We start from the raw sequence: 20258 nt of genomic DNA on the forward strand, positions 1-20258 counted from the left end.
GTATTGAGATACAAAATTAGAAACAAGAACAAAATAAAGTAATTCTAGGTTCTGTAAGTTCTCCCCATACAATGGTAAAATCACAAAAGGAGACTCTGGTCATGCAGTCGATTCCAGTAGAAATGTATTGGGGTTTAGTAGATGAAAATTCAACCATGTCTACACATCAGATGCATGCTGAAAATACCTGATGACTTCTATAAGTCATCAGTGCACTTCTATAATTATAATTTTTCCCCATGATATGTATCCACGTTTGCCTCCATCCGTTGTACCTCTGGTGGTGGCCCTGGTTCGTTCTTGTTACCCTGTGTGCGTGATGATAAATCCAGTTTGAAACACGTGTATAAGTAGTCTGTAACTTGCTTAACATTACAGTGACTCACATGATTATTGGGCCCTTATTTCATTATGATTGCAAAAAGTATGATAAACAAGTCCATGCATTTTTGCCTGCATTAGTTATTTGCCCTACTTAAGTTATCTGGAAAGCTGATGACACATGCACGGTTAATGTTAGGTTTCCTTTACCCCGCATCCTTATTTTTATGGTTGCAAAATATCTGTGCTGTGTGACATTTTCCATATGTCTTGCAGCTACAATTTGTTATGAAATAAAGTGCGTTAGTCTTACAAAATGATGCAAAAATATATTATTTTTTGTTTAGATTTTTTCCTTAATCATATTGAATAGTTTTCAGAGGAGGGCCGGTAACGGGAGCAGAGGGCAGGGCAGATACTGCCACCTGGGCTGCTCTGATAAAAAAAATTACTTGCAGTTCCTCGTACCGCCACCGGGGTGTTTAGAGTAACAAGGAATTTATGCAGAATGTACACCCTGGTTGGATCAGTTCTGTGCTCCTTCTATGCATTCATACTTAAACTAGGTTACATTTAGGTGGTTGTTCCATTGAAAGACTGAAACGTTTACCTCTTGTGTAACATGCCGTAATGCCTTTTAGATTGTAAGACCATTTAAGAAGGGACCTCCTTACCTTATAGTATTTTTTATTACCTTTAGAGGGGATACGATAACATGATATCAATATATGCAGGGCCAATATAAAGAGCAATTCAGTGACCTGTTCCTTAACAGAAATATACAAAGAAAAAGAGGTCACCCTCTGAGACTGGAAGAGCGGACATTTCATAGATGACAAAGGAAGGGATTCTTTACAGTGAGGGCAATAAAGGTATGAAATTCACTGTCTAGGGAGGTGGTGTTATCCAAAACATTAGATGCCTTCAAAAGGGGTCTGGATATTTTTTTTTTAGAAAGGCGTGGCATACAGGGCTATAAATAGAATAACATTAATATTTTAGAGCTTCTTGATCCAAGGAGAAATCCGATGGCCTTTTGGAGTCAAGAAGGATTTTTTTCCCTGATGGCAGAATTGGAAGTAGCTTAGTTAGGGTTTTTTTTTTTGCCTTCTTTTGGATCAAGAATAGGAAGGTTAGGTAGAAGGGTTGAACTTGATGGACTTAGGTCTGTTTTTCAACCTTATGTACTATGTAGCCATGTATACTAAAAATGAAAATGTGTGCCATTCCCCATGAAGCACATTAAAAGGTGGTGTCTTTAGTTACGATGAGGCTCAGAAAGCCTCTGCTAATGGGTTTGATTCCAGGGGCGAATTCACATTAACAGGGTGGAACTGGCACATTAAGGCCAGAGGCCGTCGGATGACGCAAGTGTGGCAGACGACTGGATATGCTGACGTACATAGCCTGCCGCAGGCTGCACCCGATGCCGGTTGGCTGACTGGGCCAAGCAGTCACCCGCGGCACCACTAGGCGTTTCCCTGGTATACCAGATGGCCAGTCCGGGCCTGTCCTGATCTGTGAAGCCTGCCCTACAGAGCTTGCTATTACTTTTTTGTGTATAGCAAATCAAAAACTTGTAACTTTATTTATAGCACAAGCTGTCAAAATGACTTTTTGTTTATGGAAAAAGGAGAATGTGGAAGGGGCAACTACAGGGCAGAACAGTTAGACGCTAGATGATGGGCCACTGATGTACGGAGCGGGGGGGGTTTTAATCACAAACAAATGCTTTAGTAATCAATTGATTTATTCCTCCAGCAGTTGCAGAGTCAAATTGTTATTTTCTTAACATTTTTTTTTTTTAAATAACATTCCATATTTTTCCGTGATACATGGCGTTTGTAAAACAGAAAAATAAATTTTTTCATGCAAATCACTGCAAAATTTTTTGGCCATTTGGCTAGTGCGCTGTGACGGCTGACATTGGTGCGAGCACTTGGTTATTTTCTTTTTTTGGATTGTACACACATTGGAACGACACCAATCGATGCATACAGAGTGTGAGTATTGTTTATGTTGCTGGGAAAAACACTATCTTTAGCACTTGCTGTATAAATACAACCAATGAATAGTAATGCTAATACATTATACAATATTGGCCCATGCCATTGTGACTCAGAGGAGTGAATATTTAATTTTATTATGGTTTCCAGCAGTGTTCCCTCTAAGTTGTGCACTTGTGCGCGCGCACATAGCTTTTTTAGAGAGCGCACACGTCCAAAAATTGTGCGCACAATATAGTAAATATAAATTTTTTTGAAACTTGCGGCGCGGATATTGTGCGCACAAAATTTTTGCTCTGTGAAAATTTTTGCACAAGAGAAATTTTCTGCTCACACCAACTAAGAAAAATTAGATGAAACATTGGTTTCCAGAACTAATATTTCTAGAAATAGTGAAAAATTTAGCACCTCTCTTACATAAAACTACATCTGCAAAGATGAAACCCCATAGAATATCTGACCGATGAGCACATGCATATTTTCATTCTTGCACTAGGAGACTGTTCCATTTATCTACCACCCTCTCAGAAAATTAAGACTTCCTCAACTCTTTACTTACATCTACACACGTGACCCTCTAGGTTTGGATTATGACCTCTTGTTCTAACATTTCTCCTACTTTGATATAAACTTCCCTCCTGTCATTTGAAATATCCTTTTATGTATCTGTTTCTATCACATCTCCTCATTCGCTTTCCTCCAAGCCGCACATAGTGAGCTCCATTAAGTCTGCAGATCATAACCTCTGACCTTATATTTGGGGTAATATAGATCAGATAAAACCAGCACCCTTATATCCAATAGACAATTATTAAATCAGAGAACATACAATGCACATTCAGTATTCTTTAATTTCTAATAACACAACACTTGCATGAATGCAAAAATAAAACATAACTTTCAACACAATGTGAAAATGATGTTATGCAAGATGGAGGCATATAGAAAAAAAGATGGACTTGGGTTTCTAATAAATTAAGATTTAGACAATGCATTGTCTTAAAATAATTAAAAATTGTATTGAAATAAAAGAAGAATACATAATAAAACGTGTAACATTTGGAAAGGCCTTCTATTAATGAAATGACTTTCGAAATTCTATGGAATAAAATGTTTTGTTTTCTTTAAAAAAAGGTTTCTTAGAATACAGTAGCATAAGAGTATATCCTTATATCTGGGGTATAAAGAAGTACTTCTAAAACTGGCAGAATGCCCACTACGCAGATCTTACTACATAATACACGTAAAAGGGGCCTTGATTATATTTCAATGAAAGTTTTGGGGGTATATATATATATATTATATATTTATTTATTTTTATTTTAAAGCAGGGTCTAACATGAAACATGGTTGTTATTTTGAAATCCAACACAATAGTTAGTGGTAAGGTTAGATTCCGCAGAGAAATTAGGATTGCAGTTATTATTATCCCCTTAAGAGGGACACAGTACATTGATATAATATTGGTTAAGATCTGCTGTTCGCAAACTTTTTTTGTCCTCCCCACAGTACGTGTTAGGTCTCGAAGGACTATAACGTAACTGTCAAGTAGGACGTTTTTCCCAATTCACAGACGCAGGGTTAACCCCCTTCATATAACAGTAACAGGGAAATAGCTTAACATACATCATCAATACCAGTTTAAGATCACACCAGCTATGAATTCTGACCCTCCAACACTCTGGAAACATATTCTTCTTGCGATCATGAATGGATGGTAAAAACGCATCATTTGGAGTAATTCATGAAGCACCGTGTACAGTTAAAGGTGAAGATTTGCAAAAGTATATTACTACTACTAGCTAAAGATTTTGCATCTTCTGGTGGTGACAATTGACTTGCTCTCCCTATTGCATCTCTGGCCAGCTCGAGCACAGTACATTCTGCCAGCTCCTAGCAATATAACACACGCAAGGAGTAGTCCTGGGCAATTAAGTGCTTGATCCCCCTTCCATTTTCCTGGGAATGTCTTCAGCACATGTTCTATCTTGCCAGGTTCTTTGGTTCACTGCTTGGAATACACCAGTCATCTGCTTCTGTACAGAATTTATAATGTTTCCACGCAGACTTGTTGAAGACCGGTAACCTTTCTATGGATTCAGATGATAGTGCCTACAGAATGCAAACAGCCAGAAATGTTAAATACTGTGCTTTACAAACAATATTAAAAAAGTAATATTTAAAGTTAAATCTGACCAAAGATAAGATAAAAAAAAATAAAAAGACAGACCTAAAATGTATTCATCACACTACGGAGCACAGGTTAAAAGGAAGAAATATTAATACGCGAGTGGCGTTTAATATATAACTAAAGGAAGCGAAAACAAAGTACACGTTTCCCATTCTGTAACCTCTCCACCAGTTAATGATGAATGCCTTTAAGCAAAAACACCATCACATGATGCACAACTATGAAATAATGTTCTCATAACTACTGGCAACGGGTTCTTTCCACCCTGAGCAAAGAATGGAATTATAAAAGAAAAACAGGACCAAAAAAAGAAAAAAAAAAAAATAGAATCACATTACCTTTAAATAAATAACAGCATCTGTTCCGTAGCCTTCCATAGAATGCAGCATTAAGTCCCCTTGGAAGTATTTGGCATATAGGCGGGAGATTGGCAAGCCATACCCAAAACCAGCCTAAAATATATATATTTAAAGGTGTCATTAATTGTGGTTCTACTCTAAAGTTTCACAACATATCAAACCGAATGTTTTTTTATTTATTTTTTACGCATTGCAGGCGAACATTAATATTCAACTGAATAAAGTTGATTAGCCTATGAAACAAATAAATGTACAGATTTTCTTCTATTTATATACCACCAACTATTTATGCAGCACTTCTCACAGTCCATGCATTAAAAGGGTCCGACAAAACTAGAACTGACAGACTAAGATGAACCGTTACATTAGATAAGGAGAGCTAATAGAGCTTACACACTTCTAGCCGCCTCGATGCTTACATTTTGCTTACAGACACACAATATAGGTAAACCAACTAACAATACAAACAACACACTTATTTCTCTGTTATAAAATATCATGGATGTACTGGTATGGTATGATATGATATGGTGTGGTATGTGCGGAGGTAGGATAAGAGCCATGATTCTTACCAAAGGTGCATTACGTGAGTTGTCCATCATTGGTCTGGGAGCGGTGGAATACATGTAGCTGAAAAGTCGCTCTATTTTCCTCATTGGTACTCCTCCTCCATTATCAGATATCTAAATAAAAGGTGCAGGGACACAAAGATTTGTTAGTAATGCACAAAAGGGTCTGTACACATTGTCTATGAGGAATACACTGCTTGTCGGGGGGGGGGGGCACCTAAGAAACAATGTAGCATCTCACTAGTCGCTACACACATTAATTAAAATCACAGAGTTTCACTCATGGACAGCTGGATTCCAGGATGAACGCTCCGATACTCTAGGATCTGTAAGGGGCTGAAATCATTCAACCGCCTGTTATTCTGAAACAACTGCTCCCAGCCACATATCCTTGGGAGGTCAGACAGATAGCGTTTGAAATCCCTGCTTGGTGTGCAGTTATCTCATTAACGTGTAACTTCTTTCAGACCCAACACTACGGAGAATGCCGAGAACGTATTTTCATCTGTCCTTTCACCTGTAATTACCGCCTCATTAAACTAAATTGTCTTGATAAGCACAAGTTACCCGTTTCCACAGACACGAAGAAGGGGAGCAGATGTGTTTGTAGAAGGATCTTCCAGACCGTTACCTTAATAGTCAGGTCTTCTTTTCCTAGGACGACGTTCACTTTAACCGGAGGGAGAGAAGGGCTGTCCTCATGATACTCCACGGTCGCCCGCATGGCATTCTGCAAAAACGCACAACAAACAGTGACATAAATAACAAATACTGACTTTATACCGTATCCAAAATCTGTAAATCCAGCATCCACAGCCACAATTTTACATTACACAAAAAATACATAGGGTTAAACAAATTGACTAAGACTGTCATTTTTTATTTTTTTATTTTGTTTAGGAAGAGATACATTCATAAATATCAATAAAAATTAGTAGAAAAAGTTTGGGCCAGCAGTAAAAAATAAAAAAAAATATAGAAGCCAAGACTACAGTAAGGTTATTGTACAATAAACTAAAGGAGTGGAGACACACACACACACACACACTATTATCATAAAAGTCAGATTCAAAATACAGGAAACCAATTACACCAAAAACTTAATACCAAACCTAATAACACTGTCTGTATCTTAGAAAGGCTGGAGGTCAATATACTAAGTTTAGCTTCATGGCATTTAGTTGTCTGATCTAGCAGAGACCCGATACATGATCTGCCGGGGGCCTGGATGTTTGGGAGATCTCGCATACTGTCCAGTATGTGGTAGCTGCAGTCACAGTGGGACACACAGCATTAACACTACTTGATCATGACCTCAGTAAAATGCCATCACACTGATGCCACGAAAGGTTTATTTAGAACACAGAGAATACTTCTATTCTAGGAAAAAAAACCCAAAAAAACGACCATTGTCATATTACGGAAATAACATTTTTTTTTTTTACTACCAACATTACTTTTAAATTTTACCGATATTAGACGCACACGACAGGCAAATTAATTAAAGAGATTTCACGCTAATAATACTGTACCTTAAAAAGCTCAAAAAGCATGTGATACAAATGAGAAGGGACATAGACGATATTAATAGGCTGTCCGGGGGCCTTTCCTGTAAACATAAAAACAAGACAAATAAATGACTTATTTTTGGTACAAATACAGAATATGCTGTTCCTCTACTAAAGAGCAGAGACCTCTTCTCTATCACTATTATACGTTCAAACCTGCCAAGAAATAATTGGCAATCAAATATTTACTCAAATCATATATTTTTTAAGGGGCGTTATAATTCCAGCCTGTAGTCATGTGACACAAAGACAGGTACAGACTAGCTGCGTATACTTAAATTGCTAGAAAACTCCAATACTGTTTAAAGAAGCTTTTTCAGAGAAGCCATCAGAGAGGAAGATCAACTAATAGAACAAGTATAAAATTATCTAAAAGCTATATACCGTTATAAACGCTAAATAAAAAAGAAATAATCTTGCCTATGACAAAGTGACAATATTATACTGGGAATATTTTTAGATTTTGTCTTTGTCCCTTTTCTCCGGAACAAGATATTACAACCCCCTCGCCCCCCCCCCAAAAAACAAAGTTTCGATCAGATCAGGTGCTTTTGACTTACCGTTGGTCTGCATTATTTCCAGCTCAGGGGCAGCTAAATAATATTGATCACAAAGCATCTTTGAATTTTCAAATGCGTCTGCAATACAGAAGGTTATGAACTCTTTGTTAATAAAGAATTAATTTTTCAGGTTTCCACATCTAAAATCAGTAGGTTTTTTTTGTTTTGTTTTTTTGACATTTCAGAAAGTAAAATATTGGTTACAAGTAGCACTAGATATATTGGCATAAATGACAAATGAAACAAGGGACATATAATCAGGAAGAGTTCCCCCAAAAATCAAAGGGAGAGCTTTCTACGCATGCACAGTGCTGGGGAGCTGGGGCTGAGTATTCGGGGCATTCAGTGGGACATTTTCTGAAAGCTAAATGTCTGGGGAGCTGGGAAAAAGCATAGGGGAGATTCCGATTTTATTTTATTACTTGCATGCAAAGGGTATACTGATCACAGTTTCATCTTACAAAACATTCTGCCTCTCGCAATCCTGAAGCAGGAATGTCTAATTACAGGAGGGCGCGCTATATGAATCGATAGCCAAGCGTTTAAGTGCACCAGGTTATATCTGCACGTACTATCCGTAACAATCACTAATGAAGATATCTAGCCGAGTAAAGGTCAAGGAAATTCCAACAAAACAACTATTACAAAAAAAAACCCCATCTCTTTATAAACTTAACGCATCATCAACGGGGAAAGGACTGTACGCTAAAGGTGCAAAGCTGCTAAAGTACACACTTACCCTGTACAACTTCAACTACGTCACAGTTTGGGTCAATGCTCCCAATGTGTTTCGGGTGTGCTGGATTAGTTCCGCCATCAAACAGAAGGGCTAAAACAAAAAACATTCAAACAATTAGATTTTCATACCTAGGAACTGTGTTTGTTTGACCCGGAGGCTCCAGGTGAAGCAGGGCTTCCCAGAGTCTCCAGGACTTCCTCTATCCTCAGGCAAAGCCACTCACTCAGAAGGGGAAGAACTCCTCATAGAATAAACCTGGGAAGTTCCCAGTTATACCAGTAAGGAGCTCTGGTCATATCTCTCCAGCAACTTAACTAAAGTTTTACAGCGCTTTTTTTTTTTAATAAATATTGTGTTCTAGCAGCCAGAAAAAAAGTCTTGACCATCAAAATAAAAACTTTTTTGTAACATAAATTAAACACAAGCAGAATCACATATAATTTAAAAGTCAATACACATGGATGAGGACACATAGCAATATCATGTTTCAGTCCACGACAAGGACAAAGGATTTTCTACGTACTATATTGAACTAAGGGAAAATCAGCAAATGAGTACAACCCAAAAATTGTAGGATTTAAAAGGGCAGCAATCGCTATTTTTGGGGATGAAAACTCAGAACGTCGATAAGCCTGGAAAATATTTAGTCAAAGGCTGAAGTTTAACAATAACTAGGAAAAAAAGAGCAAAGTCCTTAAGACTGAATCATAAAACTTATCGCAAGGCAAAGATACCAAAATACAAACCATATACCAGACTCTATTTGCCCCTGAATAATAAAATTGTGGCGTTTATCATAAATGATGATTTGGAGTTTATTCTCCGAGTCGATTGCTTAACATACATGTGATGCAATAAAGGTTGCTTGCACCGGATTTGGTATTTATGCCCAAACCCCCATACGTGTAACGAGCTGTGACTCATTGTTTGCGAAGGGAGACTCCCAATTACTTAAGAGGAGTTCTGTTGTGACCGTGCCAGCGGATGGGATTATTAATGGGTATAAGCCTTTTGAGCAGAAATGTGTGTATATTATTTTTGTTAATAGTTTTATATAGCGCCATCATACTCTGCAGAGCTGTACAATGGATAAACAAGTAGTGTATAACATAGCAATTTGACTTAAAGAATTAAGGAGAGCCCTGCTCAAACAGGCTTACAATGTAGAGATCTATAATATAGAGATATATATATATATATATTTATTATATACTGTTTCTGAAATGGACTCTCTGGAAAATAAAAATGGTCTTATATGATTATATATTAAATATATATTATTCCTTCACTTCTTGTATACAAGTGCTTTAATTGATCATTAAAACAAATGAAATAGTCTTACTGTGTTGGTTAATAAGCATCCTGATGGATATTCGGCTCATGTAAAAGCGGTCTAAGAAGTACTGAACGTTCTGATTGGTGACGGGATCAACTCCAAAAGCTTCCTTATATTCAATCACACCTTGGGCCATTGTGGGGACCACATTGTTGTGTCGGTTTCGGATGTTCACAAGTATTTCTGTAAAGCTTTGGGGGGGGGTCAAACAAAGAATAGCATTACACAACAGTAGGAGGCATAATAAAGAGTAAATAAAATCACATTACATAGAATGATTAAAACACGTTCTAATCCTCATTCAAAGGATCAAGACTACAAATGCTTGGAACGCCAGGAGCGTACGTGGCATTTCCCGGAGCAATCTCATTCTTATTACCATTTAATATGATTGTTAATAGAACAAAAGGCTACTGCACACAATGCAGAGAAAGCCAGTGTTCTTTCTACCGTGATCCATTATGCTGGACTACAACTCCCATCATCCATTAGCAGCCCCGTCTGCCTTTAGATTTCAAATGTCTAGCCTTGGATATTAGGGGTAAAAGTATCTCCTAAACCACACAGCAGCTTTATGGACTGAAAATACGCTTCACGTTTACAAGCGGCTCATTCTTTCCATCTTGCCCGAGGAAACGTCTGCAACCGAACCGTTGAATTAACAGAAATACCTAAGCCTGTAGTGTAAACAAGCACCTCGCGCTCGCTAAATTGCCATGAATATTGAAGTCAACATGTGCCCGGCGGTTAAGCGGTTGTCGCGAAATCACACAAGTGTTTTGACAATACAACAGCATGTCCGTGTCACAAACAAACAATACTGACAAAAACGTGACTTCAAATCGCGCTTACTCCGACAACACTCGCTGGTCCTCTGGATTCTTCTCAACAAATTCCGTTAGCTCCATCAAACTCTGTATATACCTGTATACAAAGAATGAAGAATCAGACACGCACGTCAAAGAATTCCTACTCTTTCATAGCAATTCACATAATCAAAGACACAGAACGTCCACACTCACAATTTATAGGGGGCTTTCAAAACCTACACTGAATTTGCTGCTGTTCAGGTCCTAGGACTGCACTCAGATCCAAAAGGCCTGATTTTTACTCCAAACGCAGCAGTTTTGATAGTCAGTCCTTTACTAAAAACTGATATTTACAATAAAATTACTACAGGGCTTAGCTGTGGGAAGGTAATTGGCTTTTAAGTACAATTTTACATCTGTATTTATTATTATTTGTAGTATTTTATTTTAGAGTGAACTTTTTTTTTTTTATACGTACATACACACACACATATATATATATATATATATATATATATATATATATATATATATATATATATATACACACACACACACATATACATATATATATATATATATATATATATATAATATATTCTCCGGTTCTCTACATTCTGGATCTGTACATCAGATGACCTGAGTGTATTGGACACTCTTTGCACATCCGTTATTTAAAGCAGATCTGTCTAGGTTTGTTGGAAAATACTCCCTTAAATCCACATCGTATGGAAACGCGACACAACTTCACACACTAATGAAAAACATCAGGCAAGGAGGGCGAATTGTATCTATTGCGTCGCATCAAAAGTGGCAGTTTGTGGCAGACCGCGATTCACCTATTCTGTGTATTGTAACTGTAGCCTCGGTTGTATGGTTTGTGACAAAACATTACAGATCTGCTTTAAGTGCCACAATAGACGGGGGTCCGTCCGCCGCTAGGTTTTGGGCAGCTGGTTGCGCTCAGTGATGCGGTGTGCATGCGCTGGATACTCACCAGCTCTGGACAAGCTGCACCGAAGGGGTGCCCAACAGGGGATCCGGCAAGATGTAGATCTCGCGCATGATATTCGCCAGTCGCACAGGTAGCTCTTGCCGCAGAAACACAAACGACGTTTTCTCACAGCCGTTGGCGGAACCTGGAATAATAATAAGATTGGTTTATAGTTTGTTCCAAGATCTTTAATACACAGAATATTAAAAATAATAGAAAGAAAAATGTATTACGCCGCAAAATCCAGGGTGTGCCTGGGGTTATTTTATACATGGAGGTGTATTCCCCGACCACTTCTGCTGCATAAAGTACATCGAGTTCTGGCTAAACTGGGCTCCAGTCCTCCATCTGCTGCAACTCCTATCACACTCAGCCAGCCAGCGTGTGGTAGATCCATCCTCGCTTTAGAGAATCGGTTCTGGGAAGCTATAACTCGGGCTACATAGTTAATCTTCGTTCTGCCGCGCCTGCACCGAGGGTTCATTATTAATATTTGGCAGAGCGGCCGCTGCCGGCAAATCTAACATTTCATCGGCATTAATTGCATAGTAACAAGATCGCTAACAACATCGCTATCAGCACACAGCAAGCAGGGGCAGCGACTTTGAGCTTTATGACGGGCCGGCACGCATGATCTTGCGTTTTCACCACGAACATCCAGTATCGGGGAAATTAAAGGCGGTTATGAAGGCGGAAGGCTGTTATTAATAAGGTTTTTCCACTTAATGTGACGCTTTTATATTTCACCTTACTTTGGAATAAATAGTCTTTTTTTGGGGGTTTATTTATTAGTTTTCCGTAAGTATGTAATGGATCACAGAGCCGCGTGCCTTCCTCAGTTACATGAAATCAAAGCTCATTGTCCTTTAATAGCCGGATGAACAGCTGCCAGGGTTTCTGGGTGTTACCTTCGCCAAGCCCCGTTTAGTGAACTGTGTGACCGGTTATCGACACAGCTCGGTCCTTGCACTCCTGATCCGGAGAAAAACTCCCGCGTCAACGGATCCTGCTATTGACTTTGGTGGAAGCTGCAGTATTCTGGGACATGTTTATCTCCAACGCACACACGGTCTCCTCCGTACGGGAAGAAGGCTATCACTGTCTATGTCTCTCTCATGGTGATCTACAAGAACCGTAATACCCCTCAATAATCAAACAGCCAAAGACTGACATGCAATATACATACATATGTATACAGGTATAGCAGTACAAATATATACATACATACATACATACACAGTCTATTCAATAAAAGGAGGGTTGACCAGTTGTGCTCTGGCTCCTATACATTATAAAGGCCAGTTCTCAGGATGACCTTTGCTGGGCTTGTATAATGCATGGTTATATCAGTGGGATTTCTGCAAAGTCTATTAAATTCTACATTGTACAGGGCCAGCTCACTACTTAGCGATTATACCCCTTACTAACAGAACATATATTAAAAAAAAAAAAAAAAAAAAAAAAAAGATGAGCGGATTTATTATTAATATATCTCGGGATACCCCGGCACCACTGCACTCCCGCCAGCTTCCTATTAATATAACCAGGGAAACGACAAAAAAAATAAAAATAAAACGAGCCGTACAAAAGTGGCTGCAACCCACCCTGCCAATTCCTGGAACCGGCATGGATCTAAACCGCTACATAAATGGCCCTCTTCCATATTTCTCATGCCCCCCCCCACATAAAAATACCCCGGTCTGTACAGCGCAACAGTAAATGAAGTCAATCGCCTGTAATGGAGCTACAGCAGCTGCCAGAAACATGTGTTTTCCAGAACCGTACATTCCAAGGAAAAGCCACAAAAACAGAGGCGATTTTTAATTGCCCCCCCATTTCATAATATTCTATGGAGTATTAAAGGCCAAATGACTCCTAGGAAATATTTGTATTATTTATTACTTGTATGATATTATTAATTTCATTATTAATGCTGAATGCAAAAAATAAATAAATAGATTTCCGGATTGACTAAAAGGTCTGTATTAAGTAAGATAACGGGCAGCAATTCCAGGAAAGTGCTAAATATATAATGATTAATGAACACGTGCGTAGTGTAAGGATGCGTAAGTGGCTGCTATGGCAGACGAGCCGAGCGCAGGTTATTTTATGTTCAAATCAGATTTGCAGATTGCAGAACATTTTTATTGGGATTTTAGCGAGAATGCGCAGGTTCAAGCCCCAAAAAAGATTATGACACCAGTTTGCCGCTGTAATGCCTTTAACAGGGGATCTCATGTGTGTGGTAGAGGTTAACACAGTAAGGGAATATAAACACGCACGGGATAGGCATAAAGCCATCCTGACAAGACCAAGGAAAGATTAAAGTTCGACTCCTTACAGTAGGAAGAAAAGTTGGACTAGATGAGCCGAACGGGCATCTAACATATAATTCTATGTTCCTCTCTACATACGCGAGCTTGTGAGACAGGTTACTATACGAAGTATATGGCGGCAGTGTGCATGCGCACTTCTTCTGCGTTCAGGACGTAGTTTCTCTTTAACCGTGAAAAGCTGCCAGAAGTGCCTCTGTTGCTCCAAAATAATTCTCTTTCCCGTTTCATTTGACGATTAATCATTTTTTTAACTGATGGGAAGCGTCCTGTTTCGTGGCAGATGGGTTCGCTTGATGTTAAACACACAATCTCCGGACCGGCTATTTACTTCACAAGAAGTAGAACATTAACCCGACGGATTATGCTGCTGCAGCAGAACAAGAACAGGAAAACAACTGGTGCGGCGATGACAAATTATGCCGACTCATCAGAAATTATTTACCACCTATGGCCTGGACAAGCGGGGACATAGGGAGACGGAAGAACCGTAGGGGCATTAAACGCTGACAAAAGTTATTAAAAGAAACCAAAAACATGAATCAACATTACCTGTATTTTGCTCAATGAATGAAAAAAAAATACAAATAAATAATAAAAATAAAAATTATATATATAATGCATTCCCCTGCTCAGACACCGAGCGGATTCTTTATGGCAATGCTAATGAAGTCCATTCCCTGCAGACTTTCATTAGTGTCAGGCTGGGTGATTGCGACCGAGGCATTCTATTGTTTCCCACAAGGCAGTATAAGGAATCGGGTGTTTGTCTAGTAGATTGAGCTGTAACAGAGCCGGAAGGCACGCAAACGGCTACTATGCACCTGTCTGATAATATTATACAATATTAAGAAAAATATACTTTCATCAGATACTAGAGAGAAACGGTGGGAGATCCCCTCTCAGAGCGAGTAGGAAGGCACGTAGGCTTTTTATGGGGGTCTTGCATTATTGCATGTGATCGGCTTTGCGATCTAAACAATATTAATGCAATTGAAAAATGATAGCCGGGGCTATTTACTTTGGTAGCCATGGCCGCTAGCCCACATACTTCCAGCAGTCAGTTTTTTTACTCAGCACAGCACAGGAAAGCGATCGATTGCTTACCAAAGTCAATGAACTGCTTCATGGAAAGGGGTGAAGGAGAGAAGCGGCTGAACTTCTCTATCTGTTTGGGAGCGTTGGCCAAGGCGGCATTTTTCAGCAGGAATCGGGCAAACCTCATCCTGGCGATAAAAGAGGATCCTTCACCTGTACATGAAAAAGGAATACAAAAGGGGTTCAGGTACATCATACATATACATACATTCCCCTACCACTTCTGATGGGAGGCTGTTCCACTTATCCACCATGCTCTCAGTACAGATAACATTCCTTTACGTCACAAAATGTAAGCAGTGTTGTTGCGTGACATATGATGTCACAAACATATAAAAGTTTATTTTTTTCTTGTATTTACTACAGAACGCACTGAATGTTGAGTTTAAAAAAAGTGATGGCGAGAAAAGGAGTACATCTGACACCGAACTGTTTATACGGATTCAGGAATATACACATGGCGAGTGAAAGGATACATTATTGATACACAATAATAGTTAATTGTATTTTGTTATTTTTATAATTTCTTTACATAGCAGTCCGAGAATAAGAAGCAATAGCAATTAGGCAATCTGAATTTAGAAGCGAATGTTCATACACCTCATGTTATTTTAGACTCGTGTATAATGAGCAGTCTCTTTCTAACAGTCCGAAAACAGGGAAAATGCGAGTCCTGGGCGTGAGATTTTAAATTATTGCACGAATGCAACATCTTCCTCGGGATCAGTCTTCACTGCCCAATATCTGCATGGTATGGATTTCATACAGTAAAGCGCTATGAGACTCCAGTACACTAGAGGGCAGTCTTGGGTCTCTGCAGACAGTCACTGTACAGTGAGAGGGGTCAGGCTGGGTGATCCGCACAGAGGGGGATTATGAATAAATCATTATTAATTATTACTATTATTAGTTGTTTTATGTAGCGCCATCGTACTCCGTTGCACAGATAATGCACAGTAGGAGTTTGGGTGGAATATTAGGTGTGTAAGTTCTGGTATAGGAGGACTGTCAGTCTCAGGATAAAGCAGGGAGGCTAGATCAGTCTCTTAGATGTGGAAAGGTCCATATTTTACATGCTCTGTCAGCAAGCGTGCGTAATAAATGCCACTAATACACTTAACGTGACATCAGTTTGAATTCTTTTAGAATAGGACGGTTGGGCTCAGGGCATGGTCATCGAGTCGTCAGGTCACCTGTTTTGTACAGTTTATGGTCCAGTATAGTAGGATGGTTATGTTCTGTATATGGGCCATATGCTGTGATGCAGTCTTTCCTAGGGCAGGGGTCCTGTACAGCGAGGTGCCCAGTCCCAGGCCAGTGACCCTGTACAGCAAGGTGCCCCAGTCCAAGGCCGGTGACCCTGTACAGCGAGGTGCCCCAGTCCAAGGCCAGTGACCCTGTACAGCGAGGTGCCCATTCCCAGGCCAGTGACCCTGTACAGCGAGGTGCCCACTCCCAGGCCAGTGACCCTGTACAGCGAGGTGCCCATTCCCAGGCCAGTGACCCTGTACAGCGAGGTGCCCAGTCCCAGGCCAGTGACCCTGTACAGCGAGGTGCCCATTCCCAGGCCAGTGACCCTGTACAGCGAGGTGCCCACTCCCAGGCCAGTGACCCTGTACAGCGAGGTGCCCACTCCCAGGCCAGTGACCCTGTACAGCGAGGTGCCCACTCCCAGGCCAGTGACCCTGTACAGCGAGGTGCCCAGTCCCAGGCCAGTGACCCTGTACAGCGAGGTGCCCATTCCCAGGCCAGTGACCCTGTACAGCGAGGTGCCCATTCCCAGGCCAGTGACCCTGTACAGCGAGGTGCCCACTCCCAGGCCAGTGACCCTGTACAGCGAGGTGCCCACTCCCAGGCCAGTGACCCTGCACAGCGAGGTTTCCAGGCTCAATGATTTAAAGAGCTCTGGGCCGAACTCCTCATCTTGGATAAAGAGCGCACAGACCAACTCATATCCCTGAGGGGGTGATCCCAGATGGCTCTGTGTACAGGCCAGATGTGACACATAAAGACAGCTGCTGCCCATCACACATTCAGTTCCAAGCTCTTACCTCTTGCTCAGTGATGTGGCCGGTGCCGGTAAACAGTGCGGCGGTTCACACCCTGTGCGGCTGCGGATGAACCGGATTTATTATCGGTGTATGCGGGGTCCAGCTGCTTTGTCTTGTAGGATATGCTAATTCGAATTCACTCCGCTGATGATGCAAGCGCTGAGTATCTTTGCTCTTCCTCACAGCTCACTCTGCATATCCTTTCCCTTTCTTCCAGATGCCCCTCCGCGTCTCCCTGATCTCACTCACGTCCATCTACACCTCTACACCGGGCCCTTCAACCCTATCTTATTATCAGACACGTAGAGGCGGGGCTATCAAAGCAAAAGCTCCAACCCACCACCACTTCTTCCTCCAATCAGCGGCAAGCAGTCAGAAAAAAAGAGCCCTACTCCCTGCTTCTGAGAAAAGGAAAAAACAAGTGCTCCTGTATGGGGGTCGCTAGGAGGAGGGGGCGGAGCCAGGCGGCGATGTTGCCAGGCATACTATTGGCAGCAATCAGCGGATTGGGTCGTGCGTTAACCTGTTCGTTGCTGCAGGAGCAGGGTCTGATGCTGCATTCTGTTACATGACAAGATGTTTTCCCGTATTATTAATTTCTTAGCCTCCCGCCCCTTTCCACGAATTGGAGCTGGAAACATGTTTTCCAGAAGAAGCACAGTATGGGCCACACATTGTGTCCCAGCAGTCAGCAGCACTGGTTATTTCTGCCCTTATCTGGGGTCATTGACAGGTGAGCTTATGTGCTGTGGCCCAAATATAGCACCAAAGCCGGGCAGGATTGGCCTTAAGTGCTGGTAATTGTTCTAGTTTGGTAAATAACATTATACAGCGCTGCGGAATATGATGGCTCTATATAAATCAATAACATTCTAAATATGGATTATTTTTTGTCATCTGGTGACCGGTCTACACATTTGTTCTGGATTTAAAAATCATGTGATGCTTCCACCAAGCTTTATGGGAGTTGCACCATCTGGGGGGCCTTCATCATTATGTATCTGACATAATGTATCCATATTTTAACTATTTAAAGAAACATTGTTTCCCCCCATACTTTGCGTTATGGTAAAGGATATAGAGAAATGGATCCATATGGTTGATTTGAGATGAAATGTTCAGCAACAGAACAAGATGCTAAGAAGCTGCGGGGGGGGGGCAGTGAGGCTCTTCTAGGTTAATGGGACACCTGTGCATATTTAAATCCCCTTTTGGTCTTAATCTCTACCGCTTCTGGGAGGCTGTTCCCCGTATCCACCACCATCTCAGTAAAGGCAAACGTTCTTACTTTACATTTAAACCTCTGATGAGTTTTAGACCATGACCTCTTGTTCTAACTTTCCTCTTGCACTTTGAAACAGGAATCATCATTCGCCATAGTGGCAGGCTAAACAATATATTATTATTATTTATTGGTTTATATAGCGCCATCATATTCCGTAGCGCTGTACAATGGGTAGACAGGACATTACAAGTAGTATGTAACATAACAAATTGACTTACAGAAACAACAGAGGAGTTTACAATCTAGAGGCATGACCCAGTAATGTAACAGAATCCCCAATACTAATGCTTCAAATAGGTGCTTTTAAATAGCAGAATGTATTTGCTGACTGATTCCTTGCTTTGTTGTATAAACCTAATGAAATGAATAGAGTGGAATGAAAAAAGTTATTAACCCCATTAAGCTACATTGCACACCAGCAAACCACTCGGAGGGTTAATACACGTGTGCTGTTTCCATGTGTTCTATTACCATAGATATGGGTGAATTAGCAGGACAGGCACATAGGAACTAAGTTTAAAGTTATGAATGACTGCAGTACACAAGTTCACAGGGGCAGCCTGAGTTACGCCGAGAGCCCCGCACACCCCGCTCTGTGTCCCCCCCCCCCCCCGTTTTCAAGCATTTCTAGGAACTCTATGTAACGTCGGTACAGAATATTCCTGCTTTCCTGACAAGGGTAAACAAGGAGACAGGCGCCACATCACAAACTTCCCTGATCCAATGAGATCCCGGACGTCTTTGCAGCGCGAACCTGATTGGTTCACAGACTTGTAAACAGCTTGTCAAACCCACCCATACGTTCATCTTCTGTGGAAAAAAAATGTCAGCGACTTTTAACCCCTTCGTGACAAAGGCTGATTTTACTTTTTGTACCCTTCGTGACAATGGCTCTTTTATCGTTTCTGCGGTGTTTGTGTTTAGCTGTAATTTTCTCTTAACCCATTTACTAAACCCACACAAGTTATATATTGTTTTTTTCAGGACAAGAAGGGCTTTCTTCAGACACCATATTTTTTTCATATGATGTAATTTCCTATAATAAAAATAATAAAATATGAAGAAAAATTGAAAAAAAAACAAATTTTCTCACTTTTATTTGAAAAATCTTTTATTCATCATAAAAAACTACTGAAAAAACCTGCTAAATAGATTCTACTATTTGTCCCGAGTTTAGAAATACCCAATGTTTTTATGTTTTTTTGCTTTCTTCTACACGTTATGGGGCAATAAGTACAAGTAGCGTTTTGCTAATTCAAAACCATTTTTCTCTGAATCTGGTAATTCTGTCTCTATGTGGTATTTGGGGCATCTTTGAAGCCAGCAAATTAAATTTACCCCACCAAACCATATATTTTTGAAAACTAGACACCCCAGGGTATTTTAGATGCTGATAGTTTAACCCTTTCCATGCACTAATCCTACCACCAACCCTTGTCAAAGTTTGGGATAGTAATTGTTTTTGGTGTTTTTTTCACATACTTTGTACTTCAGGTGTGAAATTACAGCTCCTGGTATATGTTGCTGTCACACAACACCCAGATATGTGTCCAGCAACATCTCCTGAGTACATTGATACCCCACATGCATGGGTTTGTCAGATTGTTTGGGGGCAAAAGGGCCACATTTGGAACATGAGCAATTCAAATTCAGTAGGAATTTTACATCTGGGTAAAGAAAAATGCTTGTACCCAACTATCAGTAGGGACGGGTTACAAGAAAGCCTGGCCTATCTCCAAGAAGGGATTTGATCTAGCACCTTAAGTGGTCCCTCATGCCACGGAATGGACACAGGGGTCACTTGACAGTGCAAATAAAAACGCTTAAAAATGGTGGAGCAAATAAAAGCTAAAAAACAGTAAATGTAACAAAAAATTAAAAAAAAATACAAAAATGGAGCAGGAACAAAAAAAAAATTAAAAATGGGAAACTGTGTGATACAGCTTGAAGCAGTCACCGACACAGAGTGCAGGTTTTCCAGGGCAATCTGGACAGTAAAATGTGGTGTCCTTTCTTTGCCCCCTGCTGTAGCATACCCT

The 20258-nt window shown here is 40.3% G+C and overlaps 1 protein-coding gene and 1 non-coding gene across 2 annotated transcripts; both read right to left on the reverse strand.

Moving 5' to 3' along the window:
- Positions 1 to 4310: 4310 nt before the first annotated feature.
- On the reverse strand, positions 4311 to 15010 carry LOC149282516 (pyruvate dehydrogenase (acetyl-transferring) kinase isozyme 2, mitochondrial-like). The gene is made up of 11 exons (XM_089498086.1): positions 14893 to 15010; positions 11456 to 11597; positions 10502 to 10573; positions 9656 to 9840; positions 8314 to 8403; positions 7575 to 7652; positions 6979 to 7055; positions 6078 to 6176; positions 5450 to 5560; positions 4857 to 4970; positions 4311 to 4439 (listed from the first exon to the last, which is right to left on the reverse strand). Exons 1-11 carry the CDS (start codon positions 15008 to 15010, stop codon positions 4311 to 4313), a joined length of 1215 nt encoding a protein of 404 aa, XP_089354212.1.
- Positions 15011 to 19902: 4892 nt separating this feature from the next.
- Positions 19903 to 20032, reverse strand: LOC149282517 (small nucleolar RNA SNORA35). The gene has a single exon (XR_016277958.1). It is a non-coding gene; the product is annotated as a small nucleolar RNA SNORA35 (small nucleolar RNA).
- Positions 20033 to 20258: the final 226 nt, after the last annotated feature.

This window comes from Sceloporus occidentalis, unplaced genomic scaffold, assembly GCF_023333645.1.
Source record: "Sceloporus occidentalis isolate IW3139 unplaced genomic scaffold, rSceOcc1.0.p SCAF_113, whole genome shotgun sequence".
Lineage (NCBI taxonomy): Eukaryota > Metazoa > Chordata > Lepidosauria > Squamata > Phrynosomatidae > Sceloporus > Sceloporus occidentalis.

Coding starts and splice junctions, on each gene's coding strand:
- LOC149282516 (XM_089498086.1), bottom strand. CDS start 15,010: ATGAGGTTTGCCCGATTCCTGCTGAAAAATGCCGCCTTGGCCAACGCT. Junction 10,574..11,455: donor GTGCAGCTTGTCCAGAGCTG/GTGAGTATCCAG, acceptor CTTTGTATACAG/GTATATACAGAGTTTGATGG. Junction 8,404..9,655: donor GATGCTTATTAACCAACACA/GTAAGACTATTT, acceptor TTTTTGTTTTAG/CCCTTCTGTTTGATGGCGGA.